The sequence below is a fragment of the Sturnira hondurensis genome, unplaced genomic scaffold, assembly GCF_014824575.4.
Source record: "Sturnira hondurensis isolate 20B ecotype Veracruz unplaced genomic scaffold, ASM1482457v3 Scaffold0018493, whole genome shotgun sequence".
In the NCBI taxonomy this organism is placed as follows: Eukaryota; Metazoa; Chordata; class Mammalia; order Chiroptera; family Phyllostomidae; genus Sturnira; species Sturnira hondurensis.
This window is the reverse complement of record NW_028091124.1, coordinates 418,520-446,188: the sequence shown is the minus strand read 5'-3', so window position 1 is coordinate 446,188 and position 27,669 is coordinate 418,520. Positions and strand designations below refer to the sequence as shown.

At 59.4% G+C, this 27,669-nt stretch overlaps 1 protein-coding gene across 6 annotated transcripts in view; it reads right to left on the bottom strand.

The window, feature by feature from the left end:
- The window catches only part of PASK (PAS domain containing serine/threonine kinase), a 27,943-nt gene extending 342 nt beyond the window's left edge, over positions 1–27,601 (bottom strand). The window contains exons 1-19 of one of the 6 annotated variants that reach the window (XM_037069280.1): positions 27,360–27,601; positions 20,686–20,759; positions 20,341–20,568; positions 18,760–18,992; positions 18,028–18,198; positions 17,275–17,415; positions 16,692–16,826; positions 16,274–16,531; positions 14,920–15,079; positions 14,057–14,165; positions 11,259–12,478; positions 10,168–10,349; positions 9,669–9,836; positions 7,792–7,917; positions 7,557–7,691; positions 4,999–5,198; positions 2,022–2,155; positions 574–720; positions 19–67 (exon numbers count right to left, since the gene is read on the bottom strand). In XM_037069280.1, the coding sequence (XP_036925175.1) occupies positions 39–67; positions 574–720; positions 2,022–2,155; positions 4,999–5,198; positions 7,557–7,691; positions 7,792–7,917; positions 9,669–9,836; positions 10,168–10,349; positions 11,259–12,478; positions 14,057–14,165; positions 14,920–15,079; positions 16,274–16,531; positions 16,692–16,826; positions 17,275–17,415; positions 18,028–18,198; positions 18,760–18,992; positions 20,341–20,536 (3,744 nt within the window). In that variant the 5' untranslated portion in view covers positions 20,537–20,568; positions 20,686–20,759; positions 27,360–27,601 and the 3' untranslated portion in view covers positions 19–38. The other 5 variants (XM_037069275.1, XM_037069278.1, XM_037069279.1 and 2 more) reach the window with 5 other exon arrangements.
- Positions 27,602–27,669: the final 68 nt, after the last annotated feature.

The following is a 27,669-nucleotide window of genomic DNA, read 5'->3' as shown; positions in this document are numbered from 1 at the left end:
GAAAGAGGAAGACACTGTGTCACATGCTGACAAAACGCTCAAACACTTGGCTTCTCTCTGAAAAATCCTAGGAGCAAAGGACATCAAAGGGACCTTTCAGAACCCAACTGGCCATGCCCTAGGGCTCCAAGGCTGCCAAGGAGCTGCAGGGCCATCGTACCCAGAGCCACCAACACCAGTGGGCCCCGCCTGCCCTGAACAGTGGTGCCCAACACACGGCTGCTACTGCCTGACTACGGAGCCGGCAGCCTCACCTACAGAGCCAGACGGCCCCAGAGCATCGGGCTCACAGTCTGGCCTCAGCTCCCCCTTCAGCCCACTCAGACCATCACCAGCGGCCCCTCTGTAGGTACCACCTCGTGAGAGGCTCCCATGGGCCCTCACCTACCTCAAAGGCCCACAGCCAGCCCCAAGCCCAGTGTGCTCAGGGGCCCCTGAAACAGGATCCACCCCCATCTGTTTCACAGCTGGAAACCCAGGATGGCATGCAGTGGGGGGCCACCCTCCTCCCTGGTCCAGAGGGCAGCCCAGGGAACCCACTCACCCTCCTGGTTCACAGACCACACCTCTCACCTGGCTGGTGGATCCCACACACCTCCTCCCAGGTGTAGTCAGCAAGATTCACAGGCTGTGTCACCCAGGGGTCTGTCACCAGCTTCTCCAAGGTGACACGCTGCTCAGGGACAGGCTGCAGTAGCCCAGCAATGAGCTTCATGAGATCTGGGGACATAAAATCTCACCCTAGGCATGGGGCCAGGAGACCATCTGTGGTCCAGGCTGGGGTCAAGTACAGGACATCTCGAAAGCCCAGGTCCCATCTGCCCCTGTGACCACTCTGACTGGGTAGCAGGTGGCCCTGGAACCCCCCCCTTTAACCAGCATCCAGGGCTTTGGGGCACAGGGCCTCCGGTGGCACTTTGAGAAAAGCTGAAAGAGCTGTCTGTCACCACCTGAGACGAGAGCGGGGTGTTGGAGACCCTGCCCCATCACACAGAGGTCCCAACCCATGGCCTGTGCTTGGGGGCTGTGGCTGTGCAGAGCCAAGAGTGATGGGATGCGTGTGACAGAGGGGAGGGAGGCAGCCGGCAGGGGTCCTAGAATCAGAAGTTGGCTGAGCCCCGCAGTCCTCCTGGGCAGCTGTGGCGTGACCACAACCCCTCAGACCCAGGTGCTGCAGCTCTGACCCCGTGGTCAGAGGGGCAGGGCCTCTGGGAGGTGACAGCGTTCTTAGACGAGGCCTTGAGGGTGGGGCACCCGGGATGGGACTTGGCCCTCCTGAGAAGGGAGGCCAGGAAGCTTATTCCATCCATCTGCCACGTGAGGATCCACAGGACAGGCCACAGGCCGTGGACAGGAAGAGGCTCTGACCAGGCGCTGACCCCACAGCGCCTGAACCTTGGACGCCCAGCCTCCAGAGCAGGAAGCAAATGGCTGTGGTTTGAGCGCCTCATCTGCAGTGAGTGTCCCGGCCGCCTGAGCTGACGGAGACGCAAGATTGCGACCCAAACAAAGTACCAAGGCACAAGCCTCGTGCACAGACACTCGTCCTCTTGGTACTCGTAACAATAACTGATGTCCACGCAATCGCAGAACGTTATGGTTAGGGTACCCCAGAGCCCTGGGGGTGGCTGCAGATCAGGCCATCCTTCCCGGCCAGCAGACCCACATCCGCCTCCTTGCGCCAGCATTCACTGCAGAAGCTCGTGATGCTGGCCCGTGGGGAGCTTGGGGTGTGACAGAGGAGTGGCTGGGGGTCAGGTCCCTCCACAGCCCCTCCCCACTGATGGTCACTGCCAAAGCCAGGCCCACAAGCGCTAAGGTCCTACCCAAAGACCCACCCTGGTGCCGGAAGGGGGTGCTCACAGCAAGAGAGCTGTCTCCACATTTCTAAGTCTGATCCCACGCGTCCTTCTGCGAGGACCAAGGCACAAGGGAGATGGGACGGCAGAGGGCGTGGCCATCTGTTTCCACAGAGACCAAGGGAGATGGGGAGCGGGGGGAGCTGGCTGCGGCCCTCTCACCTTCTGACACCAGGTACGGGGGGTTGAGCGTGGCCTCCATGGTCTCCTCCACCTCACAGAAGGGGTTCTCCTCAAAGATGAGCGTGTACAGTGTGACTCCCAGCGACCACATCTCCAGCTCCGGCCCCTCGTAGCTGCCACAGAAGGGGGCTCAGTCAAGGCACGTGAGCCTGAGTCCTGTCCCCCGAGATGGTGCCCAGTGACACTCGCTCGCAGCACTCCTGGCCATGGGCTTCACGTCCTCCCGTCTGCCCCAGCCTGGCAGCACACACTGGGGGAGGCGGGGGATGCAAAGCCTCGGCGCTGCATCAGCTGAGGCTGATGCAGGACCGGACAACGCGCCCAGCACGAGGTAGCAGGGACGGCGCCCGCCTGGGGTGGGGGCTTCCTGGAGGCAACGGCCACGGGGAGCACAGGCGGCTCCAGAACAGGGCGCCCCTCAGAAACACTCAGGGAGAGACCGGTACAGGTGGGAGCCCTTCATGACAAGTAAGATGGCCCCTTCAGGGGCAGAGAAGGTGAACCAGAAGGTGCCCACAGGGAGCAGCTCTGGGGAGGAGACACCGGACATCGCCGTTACTCCTGTCTCCTGACGTCAGAAACACCCTCCGCCCAGCCCCCACGCTCTGGACACCAGGAGACGTGGCCACCAGGCCCTTACACAGTTCAGCCCCAATCCGCACGATGGCAAGATAAACACCATGGGTCTCACAGAGAGGAGGTGAGGCTGAAGCTGCTGCCCAAGGGGGGCCTGGAGTTGGGCTGCCTGACCTGCACATGCCCAGTGCTGTCTGAGTGCCCAGTTGGCCACTCGGGTCCTCAACTCGGGGTGTAATCTGGCCCACAGAGTGGGTGTGGGAAGCATTTTGTGAGCCCACAAGTTTAGACAAGGCAGCTGAGAGAAACTGGTGAGTGAGCAACAGGCCCAGGCCAGAGCCTTCTGCCATCAAGGACACCCTGTCACAGAGCAGCAGTCGGGCCTGTGTGGCCGAGTGGGGGCGTCGCAAGGACAGGCCTCAGGGAACCGCGAGTGAGGGCTGCGGCGGCTGCAGCAGGAACACCAGGTTTGGCGCTTTCTGCTTTTGGGTCATCTCAGTTTTATAGAAACAGATTTTAAGAGTTCAGAAGGCCGAAGAGAAAAATCCAACAGAGTAGAACAGGGGCGGATAATGGCCAAAAGGGCCCAAGAGTCAACGTGCGGGCCGGGTGGCCTCTGCCGCTGCCCCCCCTCAGCTGCACGGCAGCCACAGCCACGAGGAGGCTGCAGTGCTCGGCGGCCAGAGAAGCGCATTCAGGAGAACAAGCGGAGGCGATGGGCCANACTGGTGAGTGAGCAACAGGCCCAGGCCAGAGCCTTCTGCCATCAAGGACACCCTGTCACAGAGCAGCAGTCGGGCCTGTGTGGCCGAGTGGGGGCGTCGCAAGGACAGGCCTCAGGGAACCGCGAGTGAGGGCTGCGGCGGCTGCAGCAGGAACACCAGGTTTGGCGCTTTCTGCTTTTGGGTCATCTCAGTTTTATAGAAACAGATTTTAAGAGTTCGGAAGGCCGAAGAGAAAAATCCAACAGAGTAGAACAGGGGCGGATAATGGCCAAAAGGGCCCAAGAGTCAACGTGTGGGCCGGGTGGCCTCTGCCGCTGCCCCCCCTCGGCTGCACAGCAGCCACAGCCACGAGGAGGCTGCGGTGCTCGGCGGCCAGAGAAGCGCATTCAGGAGAACAAGCGGAGGCGACGGGCCAGGGCCGCGGCTTGCTAAGCCCTGGAGTGCATGGACAGGAACATGAGAGAGGAAGCAGTGCTGCCAAGGAGGGATCTAGAACCCGAGCTCAGAAACCCTTAGGCCCGTGAGACAGGAGAGCATGCAGGGCCAAGGACGCCTGCGGTCCAGCTGGCAAGGAGAGGGCTGGAGTGGCTCCCTCGGGGGGCCCTTGGGGGGCAGGGCCCTGCGCAGGTCCAAGGCACGGGGTGGGGGTGGGGCAGCAGCACGTGTCACTGTCCCATGGACATGCAGCCCCTCCAACAAGTGACGAAGTGATGGCCACGGGTGCTCAGACGTCAGGGCGACCAAGGTCTGGCCCGTGAGAAACTGCAGCCTTGGCTGGCAGCTCGGTGGGTGGGAGCGTCACGCTGCTCACCAGCAAGGCCGTGGGTTTGGTCCCTGGTCGGGTGCATACAGGAGGCAACTAGCTGGTGCTTGTCTCTCACACTGATGTTTCTGTCCCTCTCTCTCAAATCAATAAGCATGTCTTCAGGTGAGGATAAAAAAATGTTTTTTAATTTAGAAAAAAGAAACTCCAGGGCTCTTTGTGGACAATCTCCCTCAATACGTCACTGTGTGGCTCTGGATGTGCACAGAGGTGATGGGGACAGTTTCTTTAGTGCCCCCTCCTGCCCACTGCAGACAGAGACCCCAGCCATTCTGCTCCTGGGCCCAGCGTGTGGGTCAGGAGGGCCTCGGACTGGACAGGAGCAGCCTGCAGCCCTCATTGCCCAACTCTGAAATGGAACGTGACCTGGGCAGCAATTGGGGTCCTGTGCTCACCTGCCCAGGCCCCACAGCTCCCAGCTTCCCACGCAGACACCGGGCAGCAGCACCCCGAGGCCTGCTTCCCACAGTGGGACGCGGCAGCCGTGTGGTCTCGTGCGCCTCAGTGCTTCTCTGTGTGGGCCCCGCTGTCAGCGTAGAGCCCCCCAGTGTTTAACCAGTTATTACTCCCGCCACAAAAATAAGCTCGACTAATAAGCTTTGCTTATCTAGAGAATCTTATCTTCTGGGATCCTTGATCTTTTCCTTAACTTTCAACTGTATAAAACTGCAGGCATAAACAAAATTCGAGAAATTGACGCAGGGAAGGAACCCGTACCCGTCGCCCGCTTCCTCTGCCTCCTCACTTCCCCAACGTCACAAAGACGCACAAGCCGAACCCGCTTCTCTGCCTCAAACTCACAGGGGACGGGGCCCTGTGGCGCGATACGTACGGATTCCCCATGAGAACTTCGGGTGCACAGTACTCGATCGTCCCGCAAAAGGTGTAGAACAGTTTGCCCCTCTCCAGGTAGGCGGCGGAGCCGAAGTCTATGAGCTTGACGGTGAAGTCCTCGGCGATGACGACGTTCTCGTCCTTGATGTCCCGGTGCAGGATGCTCTGCGAGCGCAGATAGCCCACCGCCGACACCAGCTGGAACCAGGAGGCCACGGAGCCTTTTACGAAGCAGTTCAAGCAAAACACGCATTCACAGTAGAGAGTGACAGGCCACACAGGAAGGACAATGACAAAGGACAGAACCATGCCCTAACTTGTCACAAAACAGTGACAGGAACGACGGCTGGATGCCATGAACACGGCCCAACTGGCCTGGGAGTGAAGCACTGCCAGGCGGCGTGCTGGCCCCGTCACACCCACGAGCTGGCAGTGTGGACGGGTCACTCTCAAAATGGCGCTACCGTCATTACTTGTGGTAAAGACACAGCACCAGACCCGCCCCTTCATGTGTCCAGGTGCCGGAAACGGCATTGCAGCCATGGCTCCAGGCCACGCAGCCGACCTGGGGCTCTGCACCTGCACTGCCCCACTCCTCCTCCCGCAAACACATGGCTCCCACATCCTCTCGTGCCTGCGCCACTCACAAAAACTTCGCGAGCAGCACGTGCTTACCCCACCACCCACGCCCGACAATCACGGGGATGGGACACAGACCACAAGCAGAAGCCACAGACGCACTCGGTGGCTCTTCAGTGAGGGAGGGGTGGGTGCTGATGGGCAGGACCGCAGAGAAAGCCTGAGTCCGGCCCGTGGGTGCAGCAGAGCTCAGCCATGGCTCGAGAGCAGAGGTGGGCCCAGGAGCACCAACCCCAGTCCCCTCCTCCAGGGCTCTCACAGCTTCCCACAGAGCAGCGGCGGCCGGCTCACCTGCCTCACTGTGTGCAGGCCTCCCAGCCACACAGGCTTAGAGCAACTCCACCGGAAACGGCTCCGCCTCTAGAAGCCCAGGGCGTCAGCCTATGCTCTGCAAGGGTGAGGTTACCGCAGCAACCCCCGCAGCAGGCCCCTGTGCACCTGGACCCGGAGTGGCCCACGCTGCCGACCTGCAGACAGAGGCCAACGGAGGCCGCCCCACACAGCTGAAGCAGACTGGGGTTCTGGCTGCACTGGGGAGTCGCACACCAGCTGTGCCCCCGGCACAGGGCCCCACGGCTGTCGCCAAGCACCAAGCCTCAAACAAACACCTCGGAACCAGAAGCAGCAGCCCAAAGCAGGTTGACTAGGCCCGACTGGTCAACTTACATTGAGTAAATGTGCACATATGCACACGTGGACACACACACACACACAGATGCCAGCTATTTACAAGTAGACACACTGGCACACCACATGCACCTGCACATGCATGCATGTTGACACACACGTATACAAACAGGTGGACACATGTATGCGCGCAGAGCAGGGCCCAGTCGAGGAACAGACCGCATGTCACCAGAGCCCAGGAAGTTCCGTCAGGTTCGTTAGCAACAAAAGCCGAGGGCACCTGAGCCTGGACGGGGCACTGGCTGGCCGCAGCCCTGGGGCCCACAGCTGCCAGGGAGCTGGTCACAGACCCAGCCCCGGCCCAGCTGGCAGCACACGGACAACAGGCAATGTGAGTGTGCAGTTACATGTGGTAACTCGGCTCTGTGACGTTGCAGATCCCTTCACTGTGCGTCTTACGGAAGCTGCAGGGTATCGAACGCAACAGTTACCTGTGCCGGCAGCCCCAGAACTAACAACAGCAGCAGCTTCTACCAAGTGACTCCCGCTGTCACGTCAGACAGACACTGCTTCTGCCACAGCAGTTTCAGAAACAGGTCTCTGCCAGGAAGGAAGCCGACCGAGCGTGTGACCTTTTCCCACGTGGGAGGAGGGGAGATGATGTTCTTTTCACAGAACCACGTGATGCCTGATGCTTACAAGCAGAGGCCTCAGACACTAAATTTCAGAAACCCAGAAACTTCTGGAAGTTTACAGCTGAGGAAGGAATGTCAAATTAGGGGAGCCGAACCGCACTGAAATGGAGTCACCTCCAGGAAACAGTCGAAGAGCGAACATGGGCCTTGTCCATATCCACACTCTGCTGCACACGGGCCTCGGAGGCACAGGCTCCCTGCTCTGACCCCATCGGCCTCCCAGTGTCAGCGCCAGAAAGACCCCTGCCGGCCAGACGGGCGATGGGTACCCAGTGGTGGGCAAGGACCCCGATCAACCGCATTGGCCGCAGGGCCCAGTCTCCCGGCTCTGCGGGTTCCTTCCAGAGGAGGGGTGGCTATCCCAGAATTGTAAATGGACCCGAACCCTGCGCCTACCTCCCCAGTTGCTCCAGGGTGGCGGCCTTGTCCTTCCTTCCCACCTTCCTGCTCTCGACTTCAACCATAGAATTCTCTTCTCAGGAACCGGAGGCCAGATGCAGCCCAGAGAGAACCACGTGTGAACCCCGATCTCTGAAGCCTCCAGGACCGAGCACCCCAGCCCGCACCCCCCCTGCATGGCTTGGGCCCACATCACCTGTCGGAAGATGTAGCTGGCCAGAGGCTCGTCCAGGCTGGGGTGGCGGTCAATGAAGGCGAAGAGGTCCAGCCCGGAGCCATGCTTCTCCATCACCAGCTGGAAGAAGCCCTGGTTCTCGAACACGTCCAAGACCTAGGGCAACAGAGTGGGGTCCGGCCCTGCAGGTGCCTTCCGACGGCACACACAGGACGCCCCCGTGGGCCCCTCCAGGGCAACTGGGCCCGGGCCCCACCTGGATGATGTTGGGGTGCCGCACCCTGGACAGGACCGCAATCTCCAAGGTGACTTCTCCAAGTTCGGCGTCCATGACCCAGCAGTCAGCCAGCACCTTCTCCTTCTTAATGAACTTCACCACCACCTGCGGGGAAAGCAGCAGGGAGAGGCCACTCATGCCCTCCACCAGCACCCACAGGGCCTGGTGCCCAGGGTGGCTCACAGGGGACACGGGGCCACCTTGTAGTCCCCAGAACTCCCATCTCCCTGCTTCCCCAACTGACAACTCTGTGTCCTGGAGAGAAAACGGAACTAGAAGCCCGAGAACTAGAAAATGGTAACTGTCACCCATGCTGACTGAGATGAATCAGAGCTCAGCAAGGCTGCTGAGCACAGGGCCAAGGCAAGGGAGGCAGCGGGGCAGAAAGGAGGCGCTGTCTGCAGCGGAGACGGGCCTGCACGTTGCTGACGGCAACAGCAGTGAGTGCCCGGGACGCAGCCGAAGGAGCCAAGGGGCGAGTGGGACTGCAGGCCAGGCCTAGCCCACCCTCAGCAGGAGGCTGGGGAAGTGAGAGAACCGGGCCCCTGGGGCGCACCCCCCGCAGGGCAGGCGTGGTCTGAGCGGACCACCCGTGGCTGTGGCGGCAGCACCAGGCCCAGGGTGGGGGTGAGAAGAGCCTCGAGGAGCATCTGCAGGTGCAATCACCCGTCACCACGATTGGGAGGAAGAGGGTGACAGCTTCAGGCCAGCGTGAGTGGTGGCAGTGGACACAGTAGCCTGTGCAGGCCCGCAGAGAAGTGGAGGAGGCAAGCAGGTGAGGTGGCCCCTGTCAGGGACAGGGGACTGTGGGTTGGGGGAGCCCCCGACGGCAGGCGCGCGAGTTTGGATGCTGGGAGTAGAGGTGCCTGTTGCCCAGCCCAGGCTCCCTGTGAGCGCAGCCTGAGATGATCCTCGGGGACAAAGAGCAAGAAAAGGGGGGACTAGCTCCGCACTGAGCAGCCGCATTCTCCTGATAAGGACGCTGCAAAAACTGAGGGTCTTACCAAGTCTGAAGCAAGAATGACACAACCTGGTTGAAAGAAATTAAAGACCCAAGGCACCAGAAAGACGGCCCGGTCTCTGGGCCTGCCTTTTCTGCTCCTTAAGAAGGAGCAGAAAAAAACTCGGAGAGCTGAAAATGAGATGAAATCTCCTCAAACAAAAGACATCATCAAGAAACAAGCGGGGCATCTGGGACAGGCAGGGAACCAGTGGGCAGCCTGCTCGTGCCTTGCCTGCCCGTGCCTTGCCTGCCCGTGCCTTGCACGCCCGTGCTTGCCCCTGCTCTGGGGGTCCTGCCCCAGTGACAGGAGTGAAGGAAAAGGCCAGGGGACAGGCGCAGAAGAGGGGTGACCGCTGGCGTGACCATGGGGGAGCTCTCGTCCATCACACAGCCACAGGGGCTCTGGCAAGGTGCTGGAAACGGGGGCGGGCACAGGTCAGGGCACATGCCTGGGTGTATGACCAGCTACCACCAGCCCAGGCACATGGCTCTGGTCAATGCCAGCAGGCACGGCCTTCCTGACACTCAGCAGGCTGGGCGCGGGACTCTAGGCAGGGTTCACAGGGACCAGCAGCCCTGTCACCATGTCCATTCCCCACATCGCATGCACAGGCAACTACCAGTCGCCTCCCAACAGGCCCAGGTCCAGGGCCAATCCAGCGGCCAGGGCACAGCCAGGGCGCAGCCAGGGAGGAGGACCTGAAGGGTCTAGTCCAGCATGGGAAAGGGCACGGTGCTGTCCGCGGTGCATCGAGGCAGCGACCTGGATGGCCAGGGCTGAGCATGTCCACTGTGGGGAGAGGCTGCCTCCCAGCATCCCACACACCCCAAGCCCCTCTGAGGGCCCACGTACCTCCTTATTCTGTTCCCTGTCCAGTGCAGTCCATACAAAACCAAAGGCCCCGCTGCCTAGCGGGCTCAGTGTGCTGTACTTCTGGGAGTATGCGCCCTCGCAGGCCGCAAGCCCCTCCAGCTCCCCCGCCTTGGGGGGCTCCTCAAACCATGGCCTGCTTCTGAGCACCTGTGCAAGTGAAGGAAGGTCTGAGGGGTCACACTTGACCAAAGGAGGAGGCGGCAGCAGGCGAGTCACCCAGCAGCCCCTGCAGCTGTGGGCAGCAGCACTGAGCCCCGTGCGACCTACTCCTCTGTGCCCACGGGGACCCCGCCTGAGAGCCAAACTAGCACACACACGAGTGTGCTCATGCCCCACCACATGGGCACTCACGGATTTGAAATCCCACACGTGGATTAATACACAGGACATGAGAAGACAGTTAAAGAGCCAGAAACAGACTTTTCCCCAGTCCCCAAGGAAACAGGAAGAGAGAGAGTGCTGAGGGGAAGGCACCCACCTCCCCTGGGCTCTGCCCGGGGTGCTCACACACGGGGTGCACGGCGCTGGGCGGGCTGGCCAGCAGCAGGTGGGTCCATGTGGCCGAGGTCTGGCGGTCATGCAGAAGGTCTTTCACCAGCCAGCAGCAGAACAGGGGTGCAGGGCCTCGGAGCTCGACCCGCTTCACCTCGAACTGCACACCTGAGGGGCGAGAGCGCATGGCCCTCCGCTGACCGCATCATGACGGTGTTGTAACCAAACAAGCACTCGCCCCTGGGCAGCATGGAACTGCACAGAGGGCCTGGGGCAGGGGGCGGGGGCACCGGGGAAAACGGCCTCACACTCACGACCCCCAGGCTGGGCCTCGGGTGGAGGGATGTGGACAACCCGGCGGAACCAACTCATGCTGGCTGCGGGCCCTGGACTGACACAGAGCTCCACACGCTTTCACATGGCCTCCTGGGCGTGCACCCAGACAAGTGGTTTTTATGGGGAGCAGGGTTGACAGGTGATTTTACTTTCTTCAGGTTTATATTTTCAAATATTTTTTAATGTAACTTATGTATTACTTAAATTAAGTTTTTAGAGTTTGGGAATGAAGTCTTTGAAGTCAACAATACAAAACCAGCGATAAATGACTGGCTAAAGTAACGTGACCTGTTAAGTAGTTAGAAAAATATTTTTAAAAGGAAAGTAAAACCGCCCTGGCTGGTGTGGCTCAGTGGACTGAGTGCTGGCCTGCAAACTGAAAGGTCGCTGGTTCGATTCCCGGTCAGGGCACATGCCTGGGCTGCAGGCCAGGTCCCATTATGGGGCGCAGGAGAGGCAACCACACAGTGATGTTTCTCTCCCTCCCTCTCTGTCTAAAAATAAATAAATAAAATCTAAAAAAAAAAAGGTAAAACAACCGCCCCAAGGGGCCAGTGCAGGGGTGGGATCCCAGTGCCCTCCCAGAGCGCGGACAGGGCCAGACATCTCCTCAAGTCCCCTCCAGCCCCAGCGGGCGCACAGTAACCCTAATGTCCAGTGGGTACACGGTGACTTCAGGCCCTCGAAGCCGTCCCTCTGCCCTCGAGCCCTGGGAGAAGGACACCCCTGCCCAGGACGTACTCAGCAGGGAGCCGTCTCGGTGGCAGCAGCTCCCAGTGTAGGTGCCCTCCTGGATCTCTGGCTGTAGGCTGGGGGCCTCGGGCGTTCCTAAGCTGTACTCTCTCACAGGCGTGGAGGTGACCTGGATGCTCAGCCCGGGCTCCTCTGACGGGAGTGCATCCCTGGGGGCGGTGCGCAGCCTGGAGAGGGCGCCGCCAAGGCTCTCCCTGCTGCTCTCGTCGTCTTGCTCCAAGGCGGCAGACGGTTCTGTCCCATGGAGGCCCAGATGGGTCTCACAGAACCGCCGGCCCTCGCCAAAGTCAGAATAGGTGCCACTTAGCAGTGACAACTCCCTGTCGTCCAAAACCTCAGCCCTCAGCCTGAGCCCAGCACTCACGTCCACCTCAGAGCCAGCCAGGGAAGGAGCAGCTGCCCCCACGCATTCAGACAAGGCACAGGAACAGTCCGAAGAAGTTCGGTCTGTCCACTTGCTGAAAAACAACTCCTTGTGGTCCCAGGAAAACGTGTCTCCATCGGCCTCTGGGGCCTCCGCTGCGTCTGAGGTGCCAGGGAGGTCGGTGGCGAGGGCGTAGCAGGCTGAGGAGCTGCCCGCACGGCGGCCGAGCGGGTCCCCGTCTCCCAGGTCGCAGGGCGACACAGGAGCGGAGCAGGGGGCGCGCTTGGCCAGGGCCAGCTCAGCGGAGGGGACACCCTGAGGTCCTCCAAAGCTCAACTGGGACAGCTGTTCCTTCAGTAAGCAGGTCTGGAGCTCCTCCCTGTCCTCCTGCATCCCTGGCCACGGCTCCTCCAGAGCAGGCTGCGAGAGCCATGCTGTCTCTGGCGGACGAGGGGCTGCATCTGGGCGCCCCTGGGGTGTGCCGTGCCCAGGCCGGTGCCCAGGGTGCAGCAGCGGGAGGCCCGGCCCTGCCGGCAGCACCCCCACGTCCGCCTGATGGCTGGGCTGGCTGGCCGCGCTCAAACCCCTGCCCCGCAGCTGCGCTTCCTGGGACAGGCCACACACCTCGCCCCTGCTCCTGCCCTCAGCTGGGGTCAGAGCTTCACAATCATCACGGGAAGCAAATGGTCTTGTGTCCCCTGAGTCAGACCTGCTTCCCCCCAAAAGCTCCCATCTGTGTCTTCTTGGTGCTGCCTGCTCCTGCTCCTCCAGGACACCGTCCCACAGGCCCTCAGTTGGTGACTGTCCCTGGGCTGGCAGGTTTCCTTCTGGGGTGCTGTCTGCCCTGGGAAGTACACTACAGGTTACGGGCCACCAGTCAGAAACGTAGATCACACGCACTTCCCCCATTGGAAACAAGCACAAAGCATTTAACAATAAAAACATACGACAAAAAAATACAAGACTTTGTAACCAAGTTAATAAACAAAGTGCCAACCCGCACACTGCCCAATCCAAGTGCACGTTTGGCTATGATCTGCCGGAGAAAGCTGGGCTCCAGGTCCAGGCACCGACAGCGGTGTCCACCAGTGAGCAGGGCCCGCAGAGGGCCAAGCAGTGGGGGGAGGGACTGAGTGTCTTGGGCCCTGTGTGAAGTTAGACAGCGACTGGCTACCAATACCATCTGGCCTTGTGGCCAGTGGGGAGGACCAGGTGGGCTGACGAGAGGGGTCTGGTGCGGGGGTTAACTGACCCCTTGGAGCTGGAGTGGAGCCCACAGCACACTCAGCATAGGGCGGCCACCGAGGAAGAGGGCACCACCGAATGAGCCAGGTGGCTGTGGGGAGGCCTAGGTCAAGACTCCCCTCATGTGGCCTGGCCACAGTAGCACCCACATGTCGGCCCCGTGCCAGCCCCGGGTACACACCAGACCGGCACCGAGACCAACGGATGTAGCCATGCCCAGCCTCGCTGGGCAGATGTGCCAGCAATGTGACAAACACACCAGCGGTTCACAGAAGCACAGAAGACAACAGACCCCACTCGAGAACAGGCTCCACGAGGGAGGGAACAGTGAGCAGAGTTTGGAGGAACAGCAGGAGTCTGCTGGGGGGCCTGAGGCGGGGGCAACAAGGACCAGTGCCCCTCGATGCAGCAGCTTCTCACCACCTCCCCTGCCCAGTGAGGCTGGGCGCGAGTCCCGTGCCATCCTCGGAGCTGTGGGTCCTCTGCGGGAGGCAGCTGAGGCAGGAGGGTCTAGGTCCCCTCACCAAGCAGCACAGGTGACCCCTCGGATGTGGGCCTGAGGGCAGGCCCCTTCGGTCTCTGCCCCTCTCCAGCAGCCAGTGCCACTGTGTCACCAAATTCCGGCCAAGGAGGAGGGAGGAAGTGTGGGGACAACCCTCTCCCCCTCCACCTCCTCTACTGCCAAGTGAGGAAGCCATGGAGCATGGGGATCTGGGGACCCGGGGATCCGGCTGCCCGTGCCTGCCCAGGGCCTCAGCCTGGGGCCTGGAGTCTATGGACCACTGGGCTCCTCACCAGCCAACTGAGACAAGGGCTGGGCCCATCTGTGCGGCACCCTCGCCACACGACTGCCTCCTGGCACAGCAGCTGTCCAGGCGCTGAACGGCTCAGGGCAGAGCACGCCCACCCCCACTGGGATCCTGCGTGGGCGCCCACAGCATGCCCCTGCTGGGGCAGAGCTGCCCCTCCTCTGTGGGTGAGCCAGGGTAGCAAGGCGTCGGGGGCTCGTGGCACCGCCAGTGGGCACCCCGGCGAAGGCGGAGAAACCAGCCTGGACACACACAGAGGACAGAGTCACGTGATCTGCAGAGACTGTGCTTTGCATTCGCTGCCTGGACACTTCCGTCCAGGCCACGTGGGGGCCGCCCCAGGTAACTCACAGGCCCAGAGCACTTACCCCAGACTGGGCTGGGCCATGAGGGCAGGAGGGAGCTGGCCTCTGGTGTCCTCTTGGGCCTGGGCTACCGAGACGGTGTCCTGGCTTCCCTCTGCCTGCGGCGTCCTGTCTGGAGTCAGCAGGGGTCACCAGCGAGCGGGGCACTAACCCCTGGACACAGCAACCCCGCGAAAAAGAGTGTTTTCCATTTGAGGGCGGGGGGGTGCACTCCTTCTCCTCACATTCTGGACTGTCCTGGACCCAGTCACCTCGGGCCGGTGCATAGGCCCCCCGTCCAGGTCAGCACCCTCCGCCCACTCTGCTGCACTGTCCTCAGCCTGCACTTGGCCGCACAGTCCCAGCGACACCGGAGTCGGAGCAGGACCCTCATCAGCCCTCCAACGGCTGTGCGCTGACTCGGGGTAAAAGCCGCCATCCCTAAGATGACGCCCACAGACCTGCGACTGGACTCCTGTGACCCTCATAGAACCATACACAGCCTGTCGCCCACTGAGAGCAACAAGCATCTGGGAGCCGCAAAGCCCGGTGCAGCTCCTCCGGGCACCTGGTCGGGGCAGGTGAGCCCCCAGGAGGCTGCGGGCCCCACTCCTTCAAGCCCGAGTGCCGCAGCCCCAAGTTCCAGGGCAGGGTTCCTCCCAGGCAGGAGCCGTGAGCTCTCTGCCCCCACTGGACATGGAGAAGCCCCCAGCCCTCCTCTGTCTGATAACACACAAGGCACCGACATGCCCCGTGTCCCCGGCCAGGAAACACTGAAGGACCAGCAGAGACAGAGGACTCCAGCCCACGTTCAGTCCTGCCCCCACCACCCGCTGACCCCCCAGAGGCTCAGACAGGCCCCCAAGGAGAGGAAGGCCGGGCCTCACCATCAGTGGTGGTCCAGCCCTGCAGGGGTTGCCCGGGCCTCTCCCCAGGCCCATGCAGGCTGTCCACATCCAGGCGGCTGACCAGGTCTGGCAGGGGTGACGAGCTGTCACACGCAAGGCCCATGTGGTGGTAAAAACCTGGGATCAGGAAGGTGATGTTCTAGAAAACAGACAGGGGCGCTCAGACCCGCCAGAGCCCTGGCCCGTGAACTGCTCACCATCCCTCGGGGGGGCAGTGAGCATAAGGGGTCTGGGTCTCTGGGGTCACTCCCCCAGGTGAAGGAGGCGAGGAGGTCCAACTCCTGTGAACGGCCTGAGGGTCCTGACCCTCATCGTGGAATCTGCGGCTCCTCTCCTTTTTCTTGTAAAAAAGATAAAATTAGCACACTCTGAAGCTAGTGACCCTGCTGTCTGCCCTCCTCCGAGCAGACACGTGGCCTTTGCCCCAGCCTGGGAGCCCCAGCCAGCATGCTCCCTGCTCCATGTGTCCTGCCATGAAAGGACACAAAGGCCTGGGCAGCAGAACACAGCCCCCAGCGCGTGGCGGGGGCCTCAGTGCCGTGGGCCGGGCCCTGGGGTGCAAGGCCAGGTGCTTCCTCTGAACTTACATACGGCCCCCCACTCCCAGGTGGCCCCTGGCCGAGGGAATCCAGAACATGTGCTAACCCATACACACCCCCTGAAGGGACCTGCTGGAATCCCTCGTCCAAAAATCATGCCAAGACTCCATGAACTTCAACAGGACTATGAGCCCGGGGTGGGGGACACCACCCCCAGCCAACCTCATGTGCAACAGAATGGGCTGTCCCAGCTGACACTCGCTCAGAGGGCCAACGTGCGCACCCTCTGCGGCGGTCTGTTTGCAATAACTGACTGCACCACTCTGCAATCTTGGACCAAATGGGGCAGTCACTGCCCTGGTGTGCAGAGACATCCACCTCCCATGTTCAAGGAACTGAGAGCAAGCTCAACCCAAAAAGGCCACAGAGACACCTTCCTCTAAGCCTGGCCAAGCGACAGGCTCCCCCAACAGCCCCAGGACAGTCAGGGGCATGCGGACCAGCCCTGCCTTGGGGCGCATAGCCCATGCCCACAGCCTCAACACACACCCGGGTCCCAGACTGGCTCAGGATGGGGCCTCAAGGCCAGGGCCCCTCCCCCTCCTGGCGTGGCATGGGGATGATCCAGGGGGTCACAACCTGGCGTCTGCTCAATGTGGGGTCCAGAAAAGTGAGCAGGGAATCCATCTCAGCTGCCTGTCTGCCGTGAAGTAGGAAGCACAGACCTGGGGCCCACATACACCCTCCCCGTGGGCATAGACCAGCTCCGCCCCAGGGGCCACCCAGGGGCCCACCTTGCCCAGGAGCTCGGTCCGCCCATAACCGAACAGCATCAGCGCAAAGCTGTGGTTGATGCCGTAGATGGTCCCATCCGGCAGGAGCGTGATGAGGCCGCTGATGGTGAAAAACACCCAGACGGACGCTGAGAAGCCTGGCTCGGGCGCCTGGCCAGCTCCCGCCTCCTCCACACAGGGGTTGGGTTTCAGCTTTAAGCTCAGGGGGAAGGTGGTGCCATCCTTGGCTCTCCCAACAGACCTCTGAATCTTAAGGTTCTGAAAGAAAGGCACCTCATGCAACCCAGCTCTGGGCTCTGCTGCCTTAGACCGTCCCTCACTTGCCCACTGGGGATGGGAGCGCCCGACCAGCCAGCTCCCCGCAGCCTGCTCCTCCCTGAAGCCCCCAGGAAAGACAGGGCAGGTGGCTGAGCCCTACCTGTGGGAGGCCCTGGCCAGGTGCAGGGAGTTGCAGGGAGGGGATGAGGTCTGTGACTCGCTGCCCGGCCACCGCGCCCTCACACTCGTAGCCGTGCAGATGGGCAAAGACGCTGTCGCAGGACGTGACGGTGCCCTGGGCGAAAGAGCCAGCCTTGTGATGGCAGCTCCTTGCACTTTGGCTCCAAATGTCACTGAACTCAGTGACGTCTTCCAGCTGTGCCTCCTTCCAGAGGCACACACCAGCTGCTAGTGACAGCTGGCTCCTCCTGCCACCAGGACCAAAACCACTGGCTAGAGGCAGCCTGCAGACACCCAGCGCCCCCAAGTGCTATCTGTGCAGGGCCACCGCCCTGAGGGCTTTAGGCACATTGTTTTCTGGCCGTGTGAGGGCCGACCTGCGAGTGGCTGTGATTGTGTCCTGGTCTTACACAGGCAGAAACTGAAGCTCGAGGAGCTAGGGGCTCAGCAGATGGGGGCCGACCCCTCAGAACTCAGAGGCACATGGCGGGGCAGAGTCCGTGACACACGGGGGAGGAGGCGCAGAGTCCCACTCGTGCAGCCGAGAGACCCAGCAAACTCACGTCACTTTGGAAGGAGACCCAGGCCGAGACCCTCTCCACGGGCTCCAGCACGACCACGCAGCACGGCCGGGGCTCCTGCTTCACCCTCTTCATCCACACGGACACCGGGATCCGCTCCCCACCTCGGCCCACCATGTCCACCTGTGGGCAAGGACAGGCTGCACCTGCTGCCCCCACGCCAGGGCCACCCCTTCCAGGTATGTGGTGGCATCTTCAGGCTCAGCTCAACTGCCTGATGTTCAGAAATTAACCAAAGCGCAGGCCAGGTTCCTGACACTGGGCCCTACGGCCTCTGGGGAGGGTCCTAACAGGGGAGCGGGTGTCACTGTTAGCAGTGTCCACAGTTTCTTAAAGACACAGACACAGACGTGCTGAAAGTCTTCGTCTTTCTCCTCTCAGCACTCGGTCCCCTAGATGGGCAATTTTTGGGTGTGGTGGATCCTGTCTCACTTCCTCCAGGGCCTGAGGCTCAGGGCCCAGAATCAAACATGCAGTTTGACCTGTCGAAGTCCAAGCTGGACACATCACACCGGCCGGAGGAGCAAAGCTCCAGGAAGCCTTTTCAGCCCTGCCGGCCCCCAGCCCCCACACAGTGAAAGCATGTTTCTCTTCGGGGAGCCAATCGGGTGTGGTCCCCGCAGGTTTGCAGCGCCCGGCCAGCAGCAGCAGCTTCTGTTCCGGTGTGCCCGCGCCACCCAGCTGAGCCCCTGCTGCATACTCCACCGGGTGGCCAGCCCCCACACCCACTCTCACCACTGTGCCAAACACCACGGCGGCATGGCCGTCAGCTTCCACGTGCTCCTCACTGAGTGCTTCCACCACGTCGCAGTCCGGCTTCAGGAAGAACTGCGTGAGCTTCTGGCCAATCAGGTCATGGCTGCTGTACCCCAGGAGCCAGCAAGCGTTGTCATTGGCAACCAGGATCTGTGTGTGGCCAGGAGAGGACACCCGCATCAGTAGCAGCATCTCTCACTCCTGGGCACCCACCGGGCAGGGAGGGCCTTCCTCTTCCGACCACCTGGACGTGCTCACACAGTGACACCCTCGGGACCTCTGTGTCTCCACCGAGTGGAAACGAGAAGCCCCCGGTCAGTGCCCAGGCCATGAGCCCTTCACCTGCTAGGATGGGCATGTCATCAAGACCACGAGGCAGCAACGAACACACACCACCCCTCCCGCAGTTTCAGGTCTTTGCAACGAGTGTGCGTCCACACTGACACATGCCACTCTCAGTTCTGTTCCACCAACCCTAGCAAGCACGAGTAACAACTGGCTCCTCCTGTCCCCAAGCCTCCTTCCTGACACCAGGATTCAGTGAGTCCGACAGCCATGTTAGATCTCCAAATTCATCTCTTTCGTTACTATACAGGTAAAACCAAACGTCTTTCGAATTGCACTTAAGATGCACAAACACCTCGGAATGAGGTTACGGGTTCAAGGTGCAGACCCCACACCCACGACTGCCTCACAAAGCGCAGCAAATACCTCTGAGGTCTTGGGGTCAACTGTGAAGACTGCCTTGTTGGGGTTGCCAGCAGGGGCTGGGAGCAGCGGCGTGGAGCATGCCAAGGACAAGCCGCGCAGCAGCGAGCAACAGGAGGTGCTGCCCGGGGGCGCGGCCAGGCTGGCCTGCTCAGCCAGGGCTGCACATGGCACTTTCCCCGTGCAGATGTTTTGGGCGGCCAGTGATGAGAGACAGTAGGAGCTCCATCTGTCTCCTGGAAAGAAAAGGAAAGGAAACTTTAGACCCCGAGGCTGAGATACGCAAAGCCCCATCCTTACTCCCAAACCCTGCAAAAGGACTAAGTCAACCTGCAGGGTCCATTCTGGGCCAAGGATGCGCGGATGTGTCGGAACGGGCCCCAGGGTCCAGCTGAGCACCCACAGGGCCTCCACTGTCAGCAGGGCTGTGTCCCCGAGAACCCAGCGTCTCTGTGCAAATGACGCTGAGGCCCCACCACCCACCCAGCCAAGGGGGTGCTCTTCTGTGTCTGTCGTTCCAGGACTCACAGCCCAGCTATGGCCCTGTCACTTCAAGCGCTACCTGCTGTCTCCACTCCCCTCCCCCCCGATCTGCTGCACCTTCCGTCACCCCTCACCTCCAGAACGTCTGCTCTGGACGACGCCCCAGCCACTCAGGGTCCTATAGCGCCCACCTTCGGCACCGCACCCTGCCTGGCCTCCCATCAGTCAAAGAACCCCTGCTCCCCTCACAGCTCCAGCGCTGTCCCTATCTCAGTAAGGGCTGCCCCTCCCTGCAGCAGCTCAAAAGCCAAACCAGAGTCATCCCCTGTCCCCTCCCGGTCTTTCACTGAGGGGCCCCCCACCTCCTCAGTCAGTGGCCACAGTGGACCGGAAACCCTGTGGCTGCCCAGGTTCCCTCTCTGGAGGCAGCCGGTCCCAAGGTCAGCTCTACCTCCTGCCTCCAGACAGTCCCTGTGGCGCCAGCCCTGCCTCTGCTGCCCAGTGGCCTGGCCCTGGGCCAGCGTGCCAGGCCGGAGGGCTCTCCCTTGTGAGCCCAACCCCTCCAGAGGACAAGCTCCTCAAAGGCAGAGTGACACAGTCTTCCTCGCTGTATCCGGGCCCAGGGGTGTCTGGGCTGTGGGCTCTGGCTGACTTGGAGAAGTCAGTGAAGGGGTGGGCAGTGGGCCCAGCTGCCAGGCCACCCCTGGACACCCCCACGGCCCCAGTCAGGAGGGTGTCTGTCCCTGCCTGCCTACTGTCCCCTCACGGGTCCGGAAGGGCCTGAGTCTCTGTGTGTGTGGTCAGTGGGCACTGGCTGAACTAAGCCGGCAAACCTGCACCGCGACTGCAAGGCCGCCCTGCCCAAAACGGCACTCTCCACACTCTGCAGCAAGAGAGAACTCTGGCTCTAGAGTTCTGGCCCTGAAACGCGGAAGAGAATTCCAACCACGGCCTGAAAAGGAGCGTTCCCTGCATAGGGGTCTCACAGACCAGACGCCGCAGGGAGGGCCTGCAGTGCTGCGCGGGCCAGGGCCGAAGCCCGGGCCTTTCTCTGCAAGGACAGGGACCAGACGCCTACAACGGCCACATGGGGACTGTCACCGGAGAGCGCCATCCTGCTCTGGCAGAGCTTTGCGAGCCCATTCCTTCTGCTCAGGTGTCTGTGGGCTGAGGACACCGATTTGCTGGGCTGGGGAGAAGTCTGTGCAGCCGGGCCCTCGGTGGGTGCCGGCAAGGGCCCGCCCCCACACTGGCTCCTCTGCTCCTCTTCCAGGGTTGGCGGGCCTCTGTCCTCCATCGGGAGCCAGCGGGCCGTGGGACAACCGCCAACTACAAGACAGGGGGACCCCGCTCAGCACCTGCACTGCAAGTGTGTAAAGACAGTGTAGCCACCTAATCCCTCCCAAGGCGGCATTGACTTTGGCCCCGTAAGACTCACACACCCACCTGCTCTTTGAGTCGGGACCCACCACCTGCGGGGAGTCAGACTGAAGTCCTGCTAAAAGGCGCCCTTCCAAGGCCTGCACAGGAAGAGGCGGGGAAGGAGAGAGAGAGAGACAGACCAGGATGGGAGAGGGCCGTGGGTCCAGGTCGAACAGACTCAAGACGCTCCCAGGTTGAGAGCAGCGTTGCGGAGGCCACGGCTGAGTGGTCCGACCAGAGCCATGTGCAGCGCCGCCCACACAGCTTCCAAAGCACAGTGATGTGAGGCCAAGGCTGAGGTCCAGAGATGGGCCCACACCGGAGGTTTACGTTTTTAAGTTTTTATTTTTTAGACACTTGTAGATTTCCATGCAGATATAAAAAAAAAATAAGAAAAACCCCACATGCCCTGCCCTGGGTTCCCCGGACAGTGACACCTTACATACCTGCAGGACTGACCAGCCGTCCGGGAGGCTGGGCCGGGGCCTGACGGAACAAGGAGCCCCAGGGCCTGGGCGGCGAGCTCCCCAGAGCCTGCACCCTATCTTCTAGACCACCTCCTGGGGATGATGACCCCAGAGCTCCCCACCGAGCTCCCACACCTGCCCCGGCCTCTGCCCCCATAAGCCCTCCTGCTCCAGCACACACTCAGGCACACATGCGGACCAAGGACAAGCTGAGGGGTGGCCTCTGCAGGAAGATGAGGTGTCAGCGGGCAGGTGGGCCCCACATGGGACAGACCTGAGCTGCTGGGAAGGGAAGGGATCAGCTTTCCTCACGCCGTCATGGTCCAGCACGGGACTCCAAGGGAGCCACCCACCAGCTCCAGCCTGGCTTCATGGTCACTGCCACAGGTCATCAGGATAGGAGGGCTGTGTCTTTTGTGGCCAATCTGTGAGCCTGACTTGTAATTTTGTATCCGGCAACAACAACACGGGGTAAAATCGGACCCCTGTGACTTACCATATACAAAATTCATTCCAGATGAATTTAGGAACAAAAGAAGAAAGTTTCAGAAAAATTAAGACACAGATTTCCACGGACCGGATGAGCAACCATGCTGTCTCAGAATGAGATCTCATCCGGAGCACTGTCTCCACGGCATCCTGCACCACCTGACTGCAGGAGAAACTTCCGAAAGGTGCACACCACACACAAGTGCTGAAACCAGGCCTGCTAGAGTGAGTTGTCTGAAAGAGCCTGGAGAGCACCCCCGAGGCTCCCCAAAGTGGCCAGCAACCTTTAATGAGGGCCAGGGCTGCCCTGATTCAGCAGCACCCCCGGACCCTGGCAAAAGCCACCCTGTCCGAAGCAACACACCCTCCACACAGGCCTGCAGTTTTCCAAAGATTAGGAGCAACCAAATGCGCGTTCTTCCCATTCCACAGGCAAGGAAGCCACCACAGTGACCGCACGCAGAAAGCAAACCATGCATTTAGATGCGCAATACATTCGGCAGTGGGAACACCTGCATAAGTTTTAAAAGTCTGAATACGAAGTCACAAAGGAGAGCAGGAAAGAGTTTCTCATGTGGCTAGCTAGACTTTGAAAGATATAAGCTTTTGGGAAATGAAATTTTAAGTTTTAGTATTAGAAAAAGTGTTTGTGATTCACACTTTCCCACAAAGAAAACAGGGACCTGAAGGCTTCGCTGGTGAAAACTCGAGGAGGAAACAGCACCAACACCACACAGACCCTTCACAGACCCTTCCAGAAATGAGGAAGAGGGAGCAGGTCCAGCCCAGGCTCTGAAGCCAGACAAAGGTGCTGCGGGAGAAGAACAGTGCAGACCGGTAACTCCGGTGAGCATGGGTTTAAAAGGCTCCAACGAAGTGCGGGCAAACCCTTCGAGCGATGTGGAAAGGAGAACATGCTACAGGAATGATGGGCCAGCGAAATGTTTGAAAGTCAATTCAAGGTTACCCACCACACAAAGTGGCTACAGAAGAAAACTCACATTATCACCCTGATTGATGCAAAACCAGCATCTGACCCCGCCCCCTCACGAGAAGACACGCCCCCCCCAAGGGGACCCAGAAAACGCTCCCAGCTCTGCATCCGGGGCTGGTGGGAAACGCCGCGCCAGCAGCACCAAACTGTGAGAGACAGAGCACCTTCCACCTGAGGTCGGCAGGGAGAGGGGAGGCCACTCAAGCCTCTTCCACTCACGCCCTCGTGGGGGTCCAAGCCAGTGCACAAGGCAAGAAAAAGAAATAAAAGGAACATACTGAGACGGAGGGCGTAGAGCTGCCTCGGGTCACAGAAGGCACAGTCATCTACGTGGGAAGTCCGAAGGACTCTGGGATTAATACACCACTTTTTAAGAGGTGGGAGGAAAAGGGGGTGGCCAGACAGGTCACCAAGGAAGGCACAGAAACCGCCAAGAAGCCCATAAGAGAACGTCCGTCCCCCCAGTCATTAGGGAAACGCCCATTAAACCCACCATGAGCTGTCGCCTCACAGCCACTGGGGTGCCGAAAACGGAAAAGAACAGAGAAGAAAAAGAATGAAAACAGGAAGCACTGGCAGGGATGTGGAGCAGTCGGACGCCCACTGACCGTGGGTGGGTGTACGCGCACAGGCACCCACGCCGGGCAGCTGCTGCTGGGCGACTGGGGACCCAGAGCGCACGCGCACGTCCGCAGGCCTCCTAACAAACGTACACTGCCCGGAGCAGGGAGCAGGGAGCAGGGAGCAGGGAGCAGCGCCGGCAGGTGTCGAAAGGCAGATCAGCAGACAGAGCCCATGCACACGCGGAGTCCTGTTGGCAGTGACAGCAAGTGAGCCCTTGACAACATTTGTGGAGAACGCTGAGCTCACAGCCCCTCTGCCGCCACACGCCGGAAAGGACGGCCCTCATTCCCAGGGACAGGAAGCCACACAGTGCTACTTCAGGGCAGCAGTGGGGGGCCAGCGGGGCAGCTGAGAAAGAGCAGAGGAAATTCTTAGGGTGACGGAAACATCCTCCAACGTGTCCCCGGTTGTGCCAGCATACCGTACGCATCTCAAAGCTCGCCCAGCTGGGGGCATTGCATTGTCTACAAGTTTTATCTCAACAGAGTTCATTTTCAATGTCAGCGATGGGTAAAGCAGGCATGTAGTTAGTTAGAGTTGAACAGAAAACTCGTGCATTGGGAGATATATTTGAATAAAGAGCCTGGAATGCCACACAGAAACAAGAACATAAAAATACCAGAGAGGAGCTGAGAGACCCAGACGGAGCTAACCTGACACCTGCTAGGGAGGGAATGGAGAGGAAGAAGTATCTGGGGAGGTAAAAATGAGCATGCTCAACAACAGAGAAATAAACCCACAGGCCGGGGCCCTCAGTGGGGTGCTCAGGCCACCAGACATCGTGCCACTGTGTCATCGTAGTGATGTGACTGCAGGACTGACCAAATGGATCAAAGGAACAGTGTGGAGCCTGACCATGTATGAACACGGGACACATGACTGAGGGGCCGTTTGCTTCCACTGAGGCAACACGGACCTTCTGCCCCTTGTGCAGGTGCAACGCACCGTCCAGGTGGGAAGCAGTGACCGTCAACACATCACGTAAAAATCCAGCACTCGGGGCCAGACTTAGTTTGTGAAAATCAAACACCGGATTTTAGAAGAAAACCAGACTTCCTACAAGCCTTTGGGTTGAAAAAGTTTTCTTAAACAAGGTACGAGAAGTTCTAGCTATAAAATAAGGTTGATAAATTTAACATTAAAGTTGAAAATATCTATTCACAAAAAATGTCATAAAGAAAATAAACTAAGCCACAACTTGGGAGAAGATATTTGTGACATACATTACCAACAGAAAATTGATATCCAGGATACTTTAAAAGGCCCATAATTAAAAATTTAAAAGACAAAGATCCCGACAGAAGAATGAACAAGAGATAAAAATGAGAATCTCACAGAAGAGGAAGCCCTGGTGGCCAGTGACCCTAAGACAAGAGGCTTAACTTTGTGAACAAAACCATGATGACCTCACACCTACTAAGTCAGCAAAAATTAAAAATCCTGATAATACCCAACGCTGATAAAGATGTGGCTCCGTGGGAACAATTTGAGTCACACAATCGCCTACTCTGACAGCACATCCCTCTTGTGTGTTCACACCCTGCAGAGACTCTCACAGCGGTCAGCAAGTCACACCAGAACATCCAGGGCAGCATGCTCACACTGCAAAACAGACAAGCAAACCACACACCCTAAACATTCACCAGCAAGAAAACATATGGAAAATTCTGGTAATATTCATGTCATAAATCACAGAGTGAAGACAAATGTCACATATACAGTAAGGGTAAATCTCAGCCATATAGTAAGTGGGGGGGATCAAGTTACAAAAGGAGTCCCCCAATCTAAATATGTCATTTAGGTGGCCTGGTGAGGACCCCGTGGCTCAGGGCCCCTTGGTTCCGAATGGTAGTGGTGGGTTTAAATGGCTCACATTACTGTGACAATCCACAAGTAACACTGCATTTATCCTTTTATACAGATCAACTGGTATATGCGGAAAATTCACAGATGTTTTATACACAGATGAAATATCCAACATGGGATCCTGAACAGCAACAGCTGAATGAACAGGAAGCTACAAAGGAAAATCATAATAAAACCGTCAGAATATGTTGCTTTTCTTCAAGTGGCAACATTTCCTGTCACAAGTTTATATTTCTTTCTCTGGGTGTCTACACTTTCCTACTCCCAGGACCAGCCCACAGACAAAAGCACAGAAAACTTGATTACAACTTGAGTACACTGTAAATCTTACAAAAACTTACTTTGTTAAAAAAAAGCACTAAAACTCTCCAGAATACATTGTAATTGTTATAAAACTTTACTTTTTAAAAGTAATAAGAACCAGGAGATGGGGAAGGAAACATGAAGGGAGGGTAGAGGCAAGAAATTTCATCTTTCCCCAAAAGAGGTAAATAGTCCTAAATTGATAAACCAAAATGTGGGGTGCAAGAAAGACACATTCTTCTCCCTCTGTGCTGCCTGTGTTACCTGGGGGGCCGGCTCAGCACTGCACGTCCATCCCTGGGAACCCCAGGGACCCACCAGAGCCTCCCAGGGCCTCTGGTCTCCGAGCACAGAGTCTGACCTCACATCACCTTCAAGCACTTCCTTTCCTCAGGTTGAATCCCGAGCCAAACAGCAACCAGAAATGGGTGCACGTCCAGGTCTAGGTTTTTTGTTGTTGTTGCTGTTTTAAAGCAATGCCAGCCTGGGGTTTCGGGAGGGCTATGCGGGGGCGGAGTGAAGGGGGATTATCACAGGACCCTGAACCCAGAGAGGCCCTCATGTCGCCTCGGAGTAAGCCTGCACCTGTTGCCAGTTTTGATTCCAGAAGGCAGGAGGGACCCAGCTCAGGCAGACCTAAGAGAAGCCAGAAGAGGTTTACAGGGAGCTTCTGGAACTGCACTCCTTCCTCTGACAGCGACCTTCCAGAAGTCACCATCTTCCTGCCACCAGAACACAAGTGGGAAAGCAAATAGCTCCACTGCTCCACCACTGCTGTGCAACCAAGAGCACAGCCAGCCTGTGGATGAAGCCAACAACCTGTGGACAGCACAGGACAAAGTGGCACGAATGTCACGTGGAGCCACCAGTGAGCCTAAAACCTGCCTTCCTCTGGACCTCAGGTTTGGAGACACGGACTTTATGGCCGTCAGAGCCCTGCTGAGCCTGTGTCTCTGTTTCTTGTGTCAAGGCACCTGAACTACCCCAGGATAATGGCTGTTGTCACAGAGTGAAGGCAAAGGCTTCCTCAAGCACCCCCACCACCACCCCAGGGCTGCACAGGCAGGATGAAGACGCCCTCCAGGCAGCCCCCTCCCAAGGCAGAGACACCCACTGCCCTTAGGTAGGAGCAGCCCCACCAACTCCCAGGGCCTCTCCGCCTGCCAGAGCCGTCTGGATTTTACCCCTAAGACTGACTAGAATGAGCTCCCCGCTTGGGAGCAGCAAGACCAGAGGCACCTTTTATAAAGATCACTCCAGGGGCAAGCAAGGGCGGAGGGAGATGCGGAGAGGAAGGTTAAGCAATCCAGGCAAGAAATTATGAGGTCCTAAATTAAAGCGATGGTAGAAAGATGGCCGGGGAACCCGTAGAGAAAACGCGACCCAGAACTGCCATCAGTTCACAGGGCCATGAGGTGAGAGAACGAAAGGCATCAGGACCACATCCGCAGTTTCAGCTCAGGCCACTGCCATTCTCTGGGAAAGAAAAACGGGTGAAGACAAAAGACAGGAGAAAGCAGGGTGTGCATGGGACAGCCAAGTGAAGATGCCGGGAAGCTGTGGGCTGCATTCATCCGCAAACATTTACCGAAAGCTCCTACTGCGGGGCAACGTCCACAGCTGATCAAGACTCGGTCTCCGTTCCGGAGCTCAGCTCCTCGGAGGAGAGGCGATAACAATGGATAAAGCGCACATAGCTAGCTCCAGGGGAGCACGGGTGCCGGCCGGGCCGAGCCTAGGAGACAAGAGGACCGGGGAGGCCCGGCTGGGCCCGGGGGTGCGGCGCGGGGAAAACGGCTGCAGAGCCGCGGGCCACCACCGGGCCAGAGACTCACAGAAGGGAGCCGGCAGCGGCGAGGATACAGCGCTCTGGCTGGCTCATCCAAGGGCCGCGTTGGCCCGGGACACCGGACCCCGCGGAGCCCCGGCCGCCTCCCCGAGAGTAGGCATCTCACCTGGGGCTGACGACCGATTCCCGGCCAAGGAGGCTTCACCCGGCCGCGCAGAAAAGGATCTTCGTCTCCTCTCACCCCGCCGATTAGAGAGCAGTTCACGGTGATTGACAGCCCTCCTGAGCCAATCACTGGCGCCTATGGGCGGGATTCAGTCAGTTTGAGTGGCGAAACCCGCGCTGACGGTTGCTAAGGACGCATGAGACTCCTACGGCGCCTCCGAGGAGCCAAAAGAAACAGCGCCTCCAAAAGCCCGGTCCTGTAAACTCCGGTTCCTCCGATCTCGGGATCGAGAAGAGTGAGCACTGCGGAG